We start from the raw sequence: 15,952 nt of genomic DNA, 5'->3' as shown, positions 1-15,952 counted from the left end.
AAAGGAAGCGACTCCACATCTCCCGGCCACTTCTGGGACTAAGAAAGATACCAAAGTGAAACTTCGGGACACAGGCCACTCAGATGACACTCCCTGCAGGCAGTGTGACACACACACACTGCCTTGAGGACCAGAAGCTATGAAGATAGCCCACAAAGAGGGAAGATAATTTTCTACCTTTTGAGTGAGTACATACAGAGCTAAAATCCTGAGCTGCAGTCAACACATTTATGAGTAAAACTCCTGTCCCCAAATAATTTGCAAAGTGAATTTGAAGTTTATTTAAATAACCCCCAGTTAGAACAGTGTGAGCCAATCACTACCCCTTCCTTGGTTCACTAGTTAACCAAGATAAGACAGGGAGAGGAACTGCGCCCTGTAGCCAGCCTGCCGGCCACTGGGTGAGGGGTGGGGTGCCTCTCAATGGAGGCGGCCACGACCTCGGCCCCGGCCAGCAGCTGGCGGTGCATCCACTGTCGAGCGAGGGTTCTTGATGGTTTCATCTACAGACACGATAAGGCACGCAGCCTCAGAAGCTGCAGTCAGGGCATTGATCCGCACCATCGCTGGCTCCCACACGAAGGCCTCAAAGTTGTCAGCAATGTCCTCGTTGTTGATGTCTACCCCATACCACATGCCCCCCTGAAAGATCAGGAAGAAGGGAGGTAATATGGAACTGCTTTCAAATTTCTTCTTGCATACCCTCCCTCTAAGACTCGGAAAATTAGGGACCCTGACTCTGAACTTGCTGGCACTTCCCTGACGAAAATGACATCGGCCTATGGCACCAAGACAGGGACCTAGAAGTCCACCTCTTCCCACCCCTGCGCCCCTGCCGACCACCCCTTAAAACCTTGGTTATGCCGAGCATACAGGAGCTCTGGCCCTCTCCCAGGTCACCTGAGGACTGCATATATCAAACCATGGTTCTCAAGAGAAACTCTTTTCAGTCCCTTATCTCACTGTATTGTCTCAGTTCTCATCAGTCCCCATTAGATGAGGAACTGAGACACAGAGGTAAAGTGTAAAGTTTCCAACACAAGCCAGAAGCAAGGTCCCTCACTGAGTACTGCTGCTATCAGAGTGCCCAGCACTTAAACAAATATTTGCTAAACAACAAATGAAGAAATGACGTCGTCAGAGAAGTAACAACTTGGAGGTGGCAAAGCCATGGCCGGGCTGAGTGTCAGCAGGGCTCTGAGTGCTTCACTAGTGTGGGCTTCCAGGCAGAGGGCACAGGATTCCTCTGGTTCCTCTCATTGCACTGTGAGAAGTGATCACACTTTTGGTAAAAGCGCTAAAGAAACCCTGGGACCTCCGGTCCTGGCACCGTGGCTTTGCCTCTGCCCTCAGAGAAGGCAGTTAGCTGGTACTGAGTTTAGTTCCAGCACTGTGACCTGGGCTGAGCACATAAGAATTTGAGTGATCAGAGCACACACTCAGAATCTAGCCCCATCCACCCAAATCCCTGGAACCAAGGAGAGGAAGCACCCACCTGGGCATGCCGAGCCCGCAGCTTGTTGAGGATGTTTGTGGCATCAAAGCCAGCGTTGTCACACAGCTGGCGTGGGATGATTTCCAAGGCCTTGGCATATGCCCCAATCAGCAGCTGCTGTTTTCCAGGAATGGTCCTTGAGTAATCCCGCAGGTACTTAGAGAGCTCCATCTCAATGGCTCCACCACCAGCGACCACTGAATCATTCTGTAGAGACCAGACCCATCTCTCAATACAAGTGGTCTCCTGGTCTGAGCTCCAGCCACAGAAAAGTTGGGCTATTCAGCCAGTAGGTACCCTATCCCAGAGAGTGGTTCCTCATTATTTCCCCCCATCCTAAGCCCCAGAAAACCTACACATGGCCCTTGTCCAGCACATCCCAACTTCAACCCAGTGAAATTTATGACTTCTGACCATCTTCAAGGTCACCTGTGGCTTGAAGACACTGGCACAATCCCTGGGATGGCTTACTACCTCAGCCCCACAGTTTGCTCACAAGGACAAGTCTTAGCTTGTAAGGCAGCATGCCCTATTTCAAGAGACTGAGGCTGTTCCTCAATGATTTGTAAGCCAAATCAGAGCCTAAATGCCACCCAGGGAAGGAATCACCATACAAATCCATTAGCTTGCGAGGAAGAATGGGCTGTGCAGACAGGAAGCCACCAGGCCAGTACCTTGATGGCCCTCCTGACAATCATGATGGCATCGTGCAGGGACCGCTCTGTCTCCTCCATAAACTGCTCAGCGCCACCACGGAGGAGGATGGTGCAAGTCTTAGCCTTGGGGCAGCCAGTGAAGAAATTGTACCTACACCCAGGGTAAAATCATACTTATGAGTTCCTGTCTGCTGCCAGCCTGCTATGTTCTGACCCCCCCCAAACCCTCCCAGCACTCGCAGCTGCTCTTCTGATTCTCACTAAGGTTCCCCAATCCCACCCTTAACGACATCTTCTTGGGAAGGTCGAGGGCTGTACCACTGGGACATAAGAGATTGTAGAGTCAAACTTAAGACCCAATGTGATCCTCCCTCCTAAAACACTGTATCTGAGCTCTTTATGCCCCAAAAGGTAAGACCTCAAAAAGGAGTAGCGCATGCTGTACACCCCAAAGATGGCAGGAGGCCAGATCCAGACAAGTCTCAGGAACTCCACCAAGATGCAGCCCAGGCCTACGGCTTACCTCTCGCCTCCAATCTGGGCTTCTTCAAAGATGTGGCAGTGGCCTAGCACATCTGCTGACAGAGCATTCACACTGGTCTGGATGGAGCCTCCACAGGCCTAAGGAGCACAAGAAGGCAAGATCATCCAGCAGTGAACGCTCACGCCAGGCCAGCAAGCTTCCCATCACCTAGTCTCAAAGCCAATTCCTGTGCTAGACTCTGCCACAGTGCCCCAGAGCCCTCTGCACTGGATAACCCGCTCTTACCCTTGACCTCCAGATGACCCTTACCCTCTCTGAAAGAAAACAAAATAGAACTAAGGGCAAACAGGCCTAGAACTAAGGGCAAACAGGCCTAGTTAAAAGATGGAGATCCTTTGGCTCACCACCCAACAGCCCTCCCCTAAATGAGGGTGCTTTGGGCCCAGCAAATGAAGTCAGGATCAGTGCTTTAGACTTAAGGTGTCTTTGGTGAGACACTGAGGAAGAAAGGAAACCTGGCTGAAAGCATCAATACTTGAGTGTATTCAGCTAATCGGCTAATCACAGCATTACTGCTGGGTTCCCTCACCAATCAGACTTCCTGACTTGTTTTGGTTAGACTAACTTTTTTATCTGAGTGCACACACACTGGCAATGAAGTGCTTCCAGACAGAAAGAGTTAAGACAGGCCTGGATTCACACGTCAACCTGACAGTGCACTCCTGCCTGCCAGAGGTAAATAACTGCCTCCGCCCCAGGCCACGGAGGCCACACAGCAGCCTGTGAAAACTGAGTTACCATCATCGTCCTCTTCAGATCCTCCTCTGGCACTCGGCCAGCACAGAACATGTCCCTGTCGGCAAAGTACTGGGTGGCCACATCCCCAATGGGGAGTTTGGACAAGATGACTTTGGCTCCGGAACGATGGATCTTCTCTAACTTGTCATAGAGAATGTTCCATTCAGCATCAACAATTGCCTGATAATCCTGAAGAGACCCAGGAGGATGAGAAGGCTTTGGAATGGAGTTAGCATATAGTGGACTAACACACATCTCCCACGATAAAAGTATGCCAATTTATTTGGGAATTAACAGGGGTAAACAGAATAGCCTCTCTCTAGTCCAAGTAAACAAGGACTCTGTAAGATAACTTAAGAATCACCTAAAGGTTTCAAACACAAAAGCAGAAAGTAACCCCAGGACTAGAAGCTACTATAGAGCTGACATTGCCAAGGTGTGAGAAACAGTTTAGTCTGGATTAGTTCTAACTGCCTCTGAGGCACTTACCCATGGAGTTCCCAAGGACAAGACCCCTTTCCCCAAAGACCATTCTGTGTCAGGGACACATTTCCCCAAAGTACCTGCTTATAGCTGGGTGACACTGCTACTTCAGAGATAGCCTTGCTTATACCAATGATGGGCACACATCTGTCCCTGCAGAATGGGATGTAGTCTAAAAGGCAAGGAGCCCACATCTGCCCCACCCAAAAGAATCAAAATTCTAGGCTTGCTATGTAGCTAAAAGACCCACACCAGCCCCTTCTCTGGGGCCAGAAGATACTTCAGCAGGTCTGTCTTATCCAAATCTCTTCCAGTCCAGGTCACTCAGAGAGTAGACAGTGAGAAAAGAAGTTGGCCCAGTATTTAGACATCAATATTTAGGGTGACAGGAGAATAAAGAGACCCAAAGAAGCTTGAAAAACAGAGCTGGGTCCAAGACAACCACAAGGCCCCAGGCTTTGGCCCAGAACGCTGCCCATTTCAACACCGCTGCCAGCTTGTGGGGCCTACCTCAACCGTGTGGACTCTGATTTCAGCGTTATCTTTCTCAGCTTTCAGTTCGAGCTCAACATTTAAAAGGGCGATCTTTGGATTCTGGTATTTTTTGGGTTGCATTTCAAACCCAGCATAAGAGAAAGTCTTCTTGAATGCAACACCAGCTACCAGCTGGGATTCCTGTTCAGAAAAACAAACAGTTCAACAGTTCAGTACTGGAATGCAATGAAATCAAACCGGTGGTGTGCTGGGCTATGCATGCCCATTCTTGTGAATCTGAAAGAGTTAATCATGTCTTTACTGTTGTTAGCAAAACCTTTCCATTATCATAAAAGCCAGGAAAAATACAAAACATATTTTGGTTATCCCTTCAGTATAAGGAAAATCATTCAGCTTGCAGACTAAGCACGGTAAAGGCCTGTTCAGGCTGTCTTCTAAGACTGGCCTCCAAAGCAGCTGCCAAGGGGTAATGCTTAAAGCACTTACCTACCATGCCAGGAAAGGAGCCAGGCATTTATGAGGCCCGGGCTGTCCAAGGCCTTCCCCTTCAATCCCAACTACCAACCCCCAAGCCTTCTCATACTGCACACACCTACACATACCCCTCCCTCCCTGCATTGCACGCATGCACCTCTGCCCAGGAGATGAGGCCAAAAGATCATAAGGGTCAGAAATTTCCTGCACAGTTCCCAGGCTGTCACTGTGGCTTCCCACATCTCGATCCCTCAAAACTTCTACTTCTTGCTTCACAACAGAGCTTCCTATGGGTTAGATTTAATAGCAGGGCATAAAAAGAAGCATGTTGCACTTGGGACTGACTTTAGCACTATAAGGAAACTTTGATTTACATCTCAGATCTCGTGCATATATACACAACCCAAGGACATGGACAATGGTGGGGAGAGGCACTGGGGAGGGGGAAGGAACGGGGTGGAACAGGTCATTGGGGAGAAAAAGGGACATCTGTATTATTTTAAACAATAATAATAAAATAAAAGAAAACTACATCTCAGATCTCTTTCTTACTTAATGACCAAGTCATTTCCCACATCCAGTTCAATGACCTGAATGTCCTCTGCCAGTGCTAATTTACAATCCTGACCTACAATAATGTAGCCTATCAGTGAACAAACTCCTGCATCATTCATATCCACAGCCTCCTAAAGGGGTGAGGCCTGAGATGAATCAAGATGACTGAGCAGAAATTCATCAGATGGAAAAAAGGAAGAAAAAGGTGTTGCCAAGAGGTGGAGGCAGGGTGGTGGAATCAGGGAATGAAAAGGGATTTGCAGCTGCTAGAATATAAAGTATCAGGGACCAGTTTAGGAGAATCTTACAGGCTCTGCTAAGGCCTGGCTCTTATCCTGTAGACAATGCAGAGCCTCAAAAGGCTTTACACACAGGGTAGTAAATTGGGGAATATCACCCTGCAATAGAAAGTAGAATGGATTTAGGGGATATAAGACTAGAGAAAGGATGGACACTGCCAGGAAAACAGTCTTGGGAATAAGTAAAGGACAGATTAAAGAAGTAAGAAGTAAATTGGTAGGTAAAAATGAGACAATGATTGATGGGTTGTGGGGAGATGTAAAAGTTTTCAGGATGAACCTGGATTTCTGGTTTGAGTGATTGAGTAAAGGGTGGTGATGCCAACTACGTCAAGGAATTCAGAATATGCTATGGGTGCCTGGCCAGCATGGCTCAATGGTTGATCCAGGAGATTGTAGTTTGATTCAGGTCACGGCACATGCCCGGGTTGTGGGCTCGATCCCCAGTAGGCGGCGTGCAGGAGGCAGCCGATGAATGACTTTCTCATCATTGATGTTTCTATCTCTCTCTCCCCCCCTTTTCCTTCCTCTCTCTGAAATCAATAAAAATACATGTATGTATAAAAACATTAAGTGGAAAATTCCCTGTACTGTGTGCTCTCCTCCTATACCAAGCTGTCTGAAGGGTCAATGTGAAAGCAAAAGTCTTCAGGGAGACCACAGCAGGCTTACCTCTAGGGCTCCACCTTGCACCTTCTTGATTCCAATCATTTTAAGCTGCAGCAAATCATCAAGCATCATCACCGCATCCACCACCATCTTAGCGAAGAAGGCTTTCTGCTGGGAGATCAGCTTGGAGCTCAGAGCGGTCACGGCACACTTCTCTAGCAGCTTCCTCTGCTCCCTGGGACGTAAGGGTGGGACTTGCATCAGGCCTTGAAAGCCGCTCTGGCATGATTCTACTGCAATGTGGAGGTGGTTTCCATGCTAGCCACTAAAATCAGCCCTCACCAAGTCTTTCTTCTGTATCTTTAGGGCGTATTATCAGTGACAGATGGTGATTGTAGTCAAAGACCACGTGTGACAGCTTTTAAACTAGTCTACCAGCCTCTTTTCAGCAGCGTGGGATGAAGCACAGCCAAGGGTCTAGCAAGAGCCAAATAGCCCCAGGCCCATATAAGGATTACAACATGCTTTTGCATCCAATTTGGCCACAGAAAGTCAAGCCCACCACAAACTTACTCTTTATCTTCCTTCTTCACAGTCACAGCGATCTCTTTGATCTTGTTAACTGCCTGCCAAGAACAGAAGCTCAGTGAGTCTCTCATGCTACAAACTGGAGAAGTGGACCCCAACCCCTCTGCTAGTCCCTAATCTGTTTATTCCCAAATCTTAAGCATTTCTACTCTACAGCTGAAACAACATTTCTAAGTCTTACATTTCTAAGAAAATGTAAATCCCTATAGTTTAGAAAACTCCCATAGTCTGAAATATGGAATAGGTGTAGTTCTGAAGAATCATAAGGATACATCCAGGATTTAGCTCTGGATATGCAGGTAACACACTAAAACAAATGAGTGATTAGGTGTCATATAATATGATATACGTACATTTCACTTCTCATATATCTCAATTTAATGTCACCACCCTGAAACAGAGACAGTAAAGGGAGGAAATAAGGCCCAGAAGGACTTAAGTCCTGGTCTCAGAATGAGGGTCAAGGGTCAATAAAAGCCACATCTCAAGATGTGTCATAAAGTACTTGACAAAAACAAAAATAGCTTTCACTTCCCAAGAGCCTAAGATATATCTACATCACAGTCCATCAAATATCTAATCGAACAGCTACTGAATGGTAGAACTGAGATCCCTAGGGAGAATTCAGAAAATGTCCAAGGAACTCTTCCAGTCTTCTCTACATCCCAGTACAGGTATTATCCTAAGAGACATATGAAGGTGCCCAGGCACGAGGCCAAGTTAGCCAGTACTCCCTTACCAACTGGGTGGCAGTGCGGAAAGCTCGGATGATGATCTGTGGGTGCAACCCTTCCTCCACATAGGGTTTCACCTGCTTCAGAAACTCTGCAGCCAGCAAGGTCACTGAGGTGGTGCCATCACCGACCTGGAACAGAATGACAAGAAATTCAGATTTTCTCATGTTCAGGGATAAAGCCTCAAAACTCCATTTTCAGGCAATCTACCCATTTAAACTGGGCACTGTTTAAATGAGTGTGGAGCTTTAATATGGAAGCATAGGTGTTTGCAACAAACAGAAGGTGATGGTACTCAGGCTCCCATCAAATGGTCCTGAGCTACAAATTAATTCCCTAGCCAGGCCCATTCCCCAAAGAGGACTGATTCGGACAGTTATATTTCCTTGGGATATGAAATCATATATGCAAATTATCTGAGAACTTATTTATTACATACAAGGCATTATAATGAGGAAGGCAGTACCAGTCATGCATGTAATAACAATGCTTACATGTCATAATCAACCATGGTAGCAAGAGGCATGAGATAAATATTCTTTAAGGAGTACAAAGTACTACAGGAGTGCACAAAAAAGATATTTTCCAGCCAAATCCCACTAAAACAATCCTCCCAGAACCAGCCAAAGCCCTTATATGTTAAACACTATTTGGAATAAGCAGGTCACTACTTTGCTAATCTTTTGCAACTTACTCCATTGTGTGATGTAAAGAATTTTCAAGGGGGAAAAAGGGTTACTGTAGCAAAGGGTTTAAGCTGCCAAATTCCTGGCCAGAAGATATTATTCACTTGCTGAAGACATTAACAGGTCAAATCCAGACTGTTCTCACTTTTAGAAAAGCCATCCTGTTTCTAGACTACTGGGTCCTAATAAACCTTTTCACATAACTTCAGGACATACCTGTAATGTTCTAAAATACAAACCTGCCTCTCTCAACATTTATTATCAAGACTCCAGTATTAGAAATGTTTTTTGTTAAAATAGTGAATTTTGCTATGTGTATTTTATTACCATTTAAAAAAAGGGAAACCAGAAACTTTGGAGTTTCCAGCCCCATCTCGTTAGGTTAAATTATTTACCTAGCAACTCATATGAATGACAGCACACAGTCCTAAGATCTCAGCTGCAAGCAGTGGAACGGTACGAATTTTAAAAGATTAACTCCTCCTAAATATTTTTACAAGTATGTATCACTTTTGAAATTATAACTTTCTATATAAAATGAATAACTTTTAGAGAGAGTGAAGGAGCAAGCAGGCATGTGTTTCAACCTCCATTTAAACACACCTGCTTGATTTTCTTACCTCAGCATCTTGGGATTTGGCAATGTCCACTAAAGTCTTTGCTGCAGGATGGACAACGTCAAGGAGTTTCAGAATCGTGGCCCCATCATTAGAAATTGTGGCTTTTCCTTAAAAGGAACACACAAAGTAAAAATTTAAAGGCCCTTTCTTAAATTCTGTCTTCTAGTTGGACTTGGAGCCCATGCACCCTTTACTGGGATAGGGCAGAGGGCCTCATGGTGGGAATAAACTGATCTTCATATAGAGAGTTCTGTGCACAAAGGACCACATGAAATCACAAGCTTCCGAAGACTATAAGCTCCTACTTTTCTTTGAGCAGCATTTAGCACACTTCAACTAGATGTGGGAAATATTTTTTAAATGACAATGAATAATCATTTAGGTATTCTTAACATAGTTAATATCCTAGTATCTCACATGTCAATACACTAAAACATAAAAGGGAACTTGCTCTTTGTCTTGGCGACATGATACAATGGGAGTGACCACAGGCAATGGCAGGTGGTTCTATTTTATGTTTCTAGGTTTTATCTCTCTATAAAGCAAGTCTCCTGAGCCCAGCTTCTTCCATATATTCCTACAGGGGTCAGCATTTAGGACCATACACAAAATGGAGCCACTTCACAGTGAGCAATCCCTCAGAGATTTGAAGCAGTGAGTTTTCTGATGCCAAACTCTGATGCCCAACACTCCCCAGAAGACTCATCCTGCACACTGGCCTGAGGAACCCCATAGACTTACCTCGGCCATCCACAAGGAGCTTGTCCATGCCGCGGGGGCCCAGGGTGGTTCTTACAGCCTCAGCAATCACCTGGCAGGCACTGATGTTACTTACAAGCTGGGGGATGCCTTGGGAGCTATCGGTCCCCTCTTTCAACAGGATAACTGGTGTGGGCTAGAAAAGAAAGAGCAATGGACTGCTTTTAAAAATCATCTATTACAATGAGGCTCAAAGAGAGACGGACAAGGAAAACTGCTCCCATCTGCCCCATAACATAAATATCTTTTTAAATCACATCCCCCCACTGCCACCACATCCACTCCTTCAACAGCCTCCACCTCCAGAGACATTGCCAAGACCACAGTATACCTGGGAGGTGTGCTAGAAAATGGTCTGAGAAACACTGATTTTGTTTAAAAGGACAAATCAAAAAGAAATGTGTTCTCTAGTGCCCAGCTCAATGAGCATAGCCTTTTTAACTTCTGACCCCATTTTGTTTTGAAGAATTAGGTCAAGGCACAGGAGGAAGCAGCAGGCCATGCTCAGCGTTCACCCTCCAGCAAAACATCCACTTATCTGCATTACAGCTTAATCCTAGAGAAGTAGACAGGGCACTGATGCAAAACCTGAGGTGTCAATGGCTTCAGGTGTTGTCCTGGGGATGCCCAGGCAGGCAGCTTTACCAATGATGTTTAGCTGGAGTATAGGGAAATAGTCAGGCAGAGAAGCATTAACAGCCACCTTTGTTCAGCCTCACAAAATGACAACAAATCTAATTCACACAGCAATGTTTCCATTTCTCATAAAGCTTCCTTTGACTCATCTCCAATCAGATACCCCAAAGAAGTTTTTCTCTTTCAATTTTGCAGTGGTCTCCAAAAAAGTCACTATCCCTAGAGGTTTAATTTGCAGATCTGCTTTAGAAACTCTGGAAGACAGGGATGCTTGTTTATTTTAAAGGGCTTGCTTAAATACCTTTGCTTATTAGCACAGACAGTAATCCCTCAGCTAAGCAAACTAGAGTTCTTTGTCCCTGCATCCAAGCTTGTGCCTGCAGAGATGAGCTCATGAACCAGACCCACTCTTCCCAGTGACTGTGACTAAGTGTTTGGATGAAACAATATATTAAGGGTAAATGCTGTTTCAAAACTTTTTGTTATAACTGTACTATTAGGCTATGATTTAAAACTTATTTCTTACTATGGAGTGCAATATAAAGTTTGAAAACCACTGCCTATATCCACCCCTAGGGCTACATTAAGTGCCTGAGCAGGGAAGGCACAGGATAGCACAGGGCTGGCTCACCCTAACAATAAGGAGTCAGATTCACATACTACAAAGTCTAGTGACCCATGAGGGTGACGTCATCATAGTAATTGGACAATTCCTTAAAAAGTTCAATTCCTTTGGGAAGTGCAGCTGGAGGGTAGTGAATAGGCAGAAGACTGGAACAAGGCTGACGAGGCAGGAGGAAACAGGCCACATACTCACTTGTAGACTGTGTTAAGTTTAAATTTTACTCCCACAGCAGAGCACTGGCATAGTTTGATTTACATTAAAAAAAAAAGTCACTAGGAAATAGTTAAGAAGAGGTAAGATATAAAGTGTAAATGCATAAAAAGGGGCTGGAAAGATGCCCAACAAACTCTACCGAGTTAGTGTCAGTAAAGAGCGTTTTGACACTTTAAGCTGTATATTTGCTGTTTTGTTTGAACCTTTTTCTAATAAGCTTATCATCCATTACTCCTGTTTTGTTTTTTAAAAAAATAATGCTTATTAGATAACCCCCTAAATCTGGGACCAGGCACGGGCTGGAGGGAAAATTCCTTTTCATGGCAGTGTCCCAAGTCTCACTGCAAGAAATGGCATCTCTATATTCTCAGCATTCTTTTGGGCCCTTGCACCTCCTGTAAGGAAAGACGTGTCTCCTAAAAGGCCCACCTTCTCTCAATCCCCGCTAAATCATTCCTCATGGCAGTCTCAAGTCTTCTCTGGCCTACCTCTGCCTCAGATGAAGTCTTAACTTTAAATAAAAAACCAACCTGAGTCTCAAATCCCTTCCTATTGCCTTTAACAGATTCTCTATCCCTCCATCAGGCTAACTTGTTCAATACTTTCATGGACCTTTTCTCACCTCCACCTCCAAATTGTACTCCATCTATAAGAGCCACCTGCCACTTCTAATGACACTACTTTCTTAACGTCAGGCCAGCAACTCTTCACAGCTCCAGTTCTTCCAGGAGGTTTTCTCAACAGCAGCTAACAGGAGCATCCTGAACAGGGAAGACCATAACTCTCTTTGCTTCCTCTTGCACATGGCTTTTATACTGCCATTCTTTCTTAAAGTATGGGCTTCCCCAAGGTAAAGACTATAATAATCTCAATTTGTAGAGTGCCTAGATTTGGCAACATATGAAGCAATATTCAGCAGCGTTTGGTGCTGAAAATTCAACTGTTAAATATATGTACTCAAAAGTGCTTAATATAAGCGATGAAGTGAGATATACTGGCTTCTTGACTTATTTTTGGAAAAGTATTTGCAGTATGGTGACATTGCATTCACTGAGAATTCTTAAGTACAAAGCAAGAAGAGCTAGGAAGTAGCTGACCATATTGTCCCCAAGTTCCCTATGCTTTGTAAGTCCTAGAGAAATGGCAGGCTGGGTAGAGATCCTATGGGGAGGAAAAGGAAGCAGAGCTAGATTGAGCCAAGCCAGGTTAAGCAGGGTGGGTCCTCCTCTATCAGTTCCCCAGGGGCAGGCACTGTTGGGGAAAGCACAGCTTCTGTCTCCAAGTTATTATTTTAAAATAATATTTGTTTTAATTCAGGGGAGAGAGAGAGAGAGAAACATCGATGTGAAAGAGAAACACTGATCGGGTGCCTCCCGTACTTGCCCTGACTGGGAATCTAATCCGCAGTCTTTTGATGTATGGGATGATGCTCCAATCAACTGAGCCACCCAGCCAGGGCTGTCCCCAAGTTACTTTTTAATCTCACTCATTTTTACTCAAGTAGAGAAACGATTATAAAATCCAGTAATTTGCCAAGGGTATCATGGAAGGCTTGGGAATTTCAGCTTAATGATCTTCCTGTTTATCCTCCTTAAAAAATTTTACTCGGCATTATTAAGCATGACATTCTGCAAACCACAAGTTATTTATATCCCTACATTTACAGTGCTCAACACCAAAGGCAAGTACATACATTCTATACAAGATGTACCAAAGTCACAGGGCTAAGATTCAGGGGCCCTTTTACCAATCTTCCAATCACAGAAGGCTTCTAGAATATCAAGGACTAATTTGATGACAGCAAGGAGGATTTTTGGTGACAGAAGTTTCATATTCACATAAACAGCCAATACAGCAGGGAAAGAGAGCAGGGATCAGTTCAGGAAAAATCCAAGTGTGGTGATCTGGAGCCCCTTGGCGAAGGGTTTTATCACCAGACAGAACCTTGGTTTTGATCCCCAGTTCTGTGAATGCCAACCAAAACTCTCATGGTTGCCTTGGCAGGAAGATGGATTACAGAGAGGAAAGGAAGCAAGCAACCACTTAGCAGAATAGCTAACATTTGCTGAGTTCTTACTACATACTGGACACTTTATATGCTAATTTAATCCCCTCTAACAGACTGGGGACCAGAAATTTAAAGCACTCAAAGTCACACACCTAGTAATCGGCACCCGAGTTACAAACCTAGGCATTCAGCATGGCTCCAGAGCCCTTACTCTCAAGTGTCCTGTTATGCTGCCTCAACACAGATGAGGATGACTTCAGGAATAGGTAATGCTGAAGATGGACTGAAAAAGGGCAGTACTGGAGGTATAAAGGGGAGAGGGCATACAGATTAATGCTAGCTTCCTTCTATCTTGGGTACAAGATGGATTAATAGGGCATTTGGTAGCAGAATGAACACCTCCTAGGTGTCAGTTTGACATCTAACAAGACAGGGAGAAACTGCAGGAAGCAGGAAAAAAACAAAACAGAGAACTGATTCGGACTGATAGGCCAAAATGAATGAGCGAGCTGCCAAGTGCACAGAAAGCAGTGTCTCAGTCATGGTTCTGGCTCAAACATCTCCTTAGTGCTAGGCGGGTAATGGAAATGGAACACTTTGTAAAGTATGACTGTTTAACCCCTATGCTGTACACCTTAAACTAACACAAAATAATACTGAATGTAAACTGTAACTGAAAAATAAAATTTAAAAAAGCAAAACAAAGAAAATCCACACAAAAAACCAAAACCACCACCGCCTTAAAAGCTGGCCGGTCTTGTTCAACAGCAATTCAAGAGATACCACCGAGGATTAGGACCCGTGAAAGGTATACCTGCAGCTGAGATGGAGGAAAGGGATGCCATGTGTGAAAACGGGGTGGGCTGTATACAGGGAGCCTCCAGGATTCACCAACTCCCCTCATTTAAGAAAATGAGACCCAGAGTCAGGTGGCCAACTAGAAAAGTCTGGTCTAATGTCAAATCCAGAGGGGCAGACGGGGTTGGCATCAGAGCCCCGGTCTTCTCACCTCTGATGCAGTATCGCCACCTGCCCTGCCCATTTCCCTGGCTGAGGAGTTTGCACCCCAACAACCAGCGGGGCATGGTAATTCACTAGGCAGTAAACAGGTGTTTGCTTAATGAATGAACGAGTGAATAATGAATGGATTAAAGCATGAACAGAGAGGTCTGTTGCCATTTATGCAACAACAGGCGGGTGGGGTACTACGAAACCCTAGTTGAGACCTTGCGCTCTACCCATTCTAGGAAGCACATTTCTTTACATTCGCATTTCCCATGGGAGCCAAGATCTTCCAAGTCTGGCAACCGATTGCTTATGCACACTTAATCCACAGTACTTCAACATGGGTCATGATTTTGGGGGGCTCCAAAAACCGGGTTCCCGACGCGGGTCCGCTGCCCCGGAGCACCCTGGGACTTGTGGCCCCCAGCCAGCCCGACCACAGCCTCCCCTCAAGTCCCACATAACCCTCGCCAAGGGACCCTGCTCCGTGCCTGGGCCCAGCCAGGCCACGGCGGGCCGGGGTCGCCCGCAGACAGGGGATCCGGGCGAAGACACAATCAGTAGGCAAAGGACAGCCCTAGGGGAGGGGTTCAGGCCAGGCGGCGCCAGCCCCCGGCCAGATGGCAGCAGAGGACGGCGGATGGCGATGGATGCGCGAGACGACACTCACCATCATTTTGGAAGACTATTCCGCGGCCCGCTACTCCTCTTCTAAGCTCCGCGTCCGGGCCGCCCAGCTACCCCACAATTCCCCGCGCCAGAGAAGTCCCCAGAAGATTCGACCAGCGTTGGACCGGGAGAGGAAGGGGACGGGCCACTTCCGTTACTCTATGGTTCGCAACCATAGAGTCGTTGTGGCTAGAAGGGCCAGAGGCGGAGCCTCGGAGGGCTATCTGGCGAGAAGCTTCGGTTATGGAATATTCGCCAAATTTTTTTTCTGAGCGTGAAGGATCCTTGTTTAGCCCGCGACACCTGCTTTCCTTAATTCCACCCCCTCTCCATTCCCCGGACGGCAGACCAAGGAATGAAATACATGCAAACATTTATTGAACTCTGCAGGGCAAGCTTATGCTAAATAAGCTCTTAACATGAGTTATCTCATTGAATTCTCACAACCCTGTTGTACTGGTACCGCTAACGTACATTTTACAGATGAAACTGAATCTGAGAGCTTAGGAAAGGTGGCCATGGTCACAGTTGCACAGTAAGTGGTGGAGAAGGTGTGGCGGACACCTGGCCCCAGTGCCCGCTTTCTGGCGCTGCACTGGCCAGAGCTTCCTTGAGGGCTGGCAGCATCTAGCCGCGTCCCCAACGCCTACCACTGGGACCGCGCTAGCACTGGTGGACTGGGCAGGGAACGAGGTGAACGAGGGTCGCCGGAGATGACCTGGGCGCTAGAGGAATACCTTTCCTAGGAGAGGTTGGGAAGAAGGAAATGGAAGCTGGAAGAAGGCAAATCATTGCCGTGCGAGGCGGCCACAGGGAGAATCCCGCCGAGGCCGCAAGAGCTGATGACCGGGACTTTCCGCGGCTGAATCGAGTGCTGAAAAGACCACCTCTAGTTCTTGGTCATGCCCTGCCAACCCACCCACCAGCCTGCGAGGTTGGGCAGAGTCCAATCCAAATTGAGAAATGCTGGGGAGGGGCTGAGGTGGGGCCCGCAGTTGCTTTTAAGAGTTTAGACCAATCAGCCCTTGGCCCCACTTCTCTTGACCAGTAGGAAGTAGGCT

General features: G+C 46.2%; 1 protein-coding gene across 1 annotated transcript; it reads right to left on the bottom strand.

Moving 5' to 3' along the window:
* Positions 1 to 254: 254 nt before the first annotated feature.
* CCT7 (chaperonin containing TCP1 subunit 7) lies at positions 255 to 15,059 on the bottom strand. Its single transcript, XM_081157318.1, has 12 exons — positions 14,893 to 15,059; positions 9,718 to 9,871; positions 8,977 to 9,083; positions 7,676 to 7,801; positions 6,922 to 6,974; positions 6,412 to 6,583; positions 4,427 to 4,591; positions 3,434 to 3,622; positions 2,675 to 2,772; positions 2,170 to 2,302; positions 1,496 to 1,702; positions 255 to 642 (listed from the first exon to the last, which is right to left on the bottom strand). The coding sequence occupies exons 1-12, from the start codon at positions 14,896 to 14,898 to the stop codon at positions 421 to 423; spliced, it is 1,632 nt and encodes a 543-aa protein (XP_081013444.1). The 5' UTR covers positions 14,899 to 15,059; the 3' UTR covers positions 255 to 420.
* Between the last annotated feature and the right edge of the window lie 893 nt (positions 15,060 to 15,952).

Source organism: Miniopterus schreibersii (genome assembly GCF_964146895.1).
Source record: "Miniopterus schreibersii genome assembly, chromosome: 13".
NCBI classification, from domain to species: domain Eukaryota; kingdom Metazoa; phylum Chordata; class Mammalia; order Chiroptera; family Miniopteridae; genus Miniopterus; species Miniopterus schreibersii.
This window is presented reverse-complemented; position numbering and strand designations above follow the sequence as displayed.

Bases quoted from the DNA above. Each gene is read 5' to 3' on its own strand.
- CCT7 (XM_081157318.1), bottom strand. The intron at 7,802-8,976 runs GTAAGAAAATCA...ATTCTGTTCCAG, and splicing joins CCAAATCCCAAGATGCTGAG to GTCGGTGATGGCACCACCTC. The intron at 4,592-6,411 runs GTAAGCCTGCTG...TTTTCTGAACAG, and splicing joins TGCAAGGTGGAGCCCTAGAG to GAATCCCAGCTGGTAGCTGG.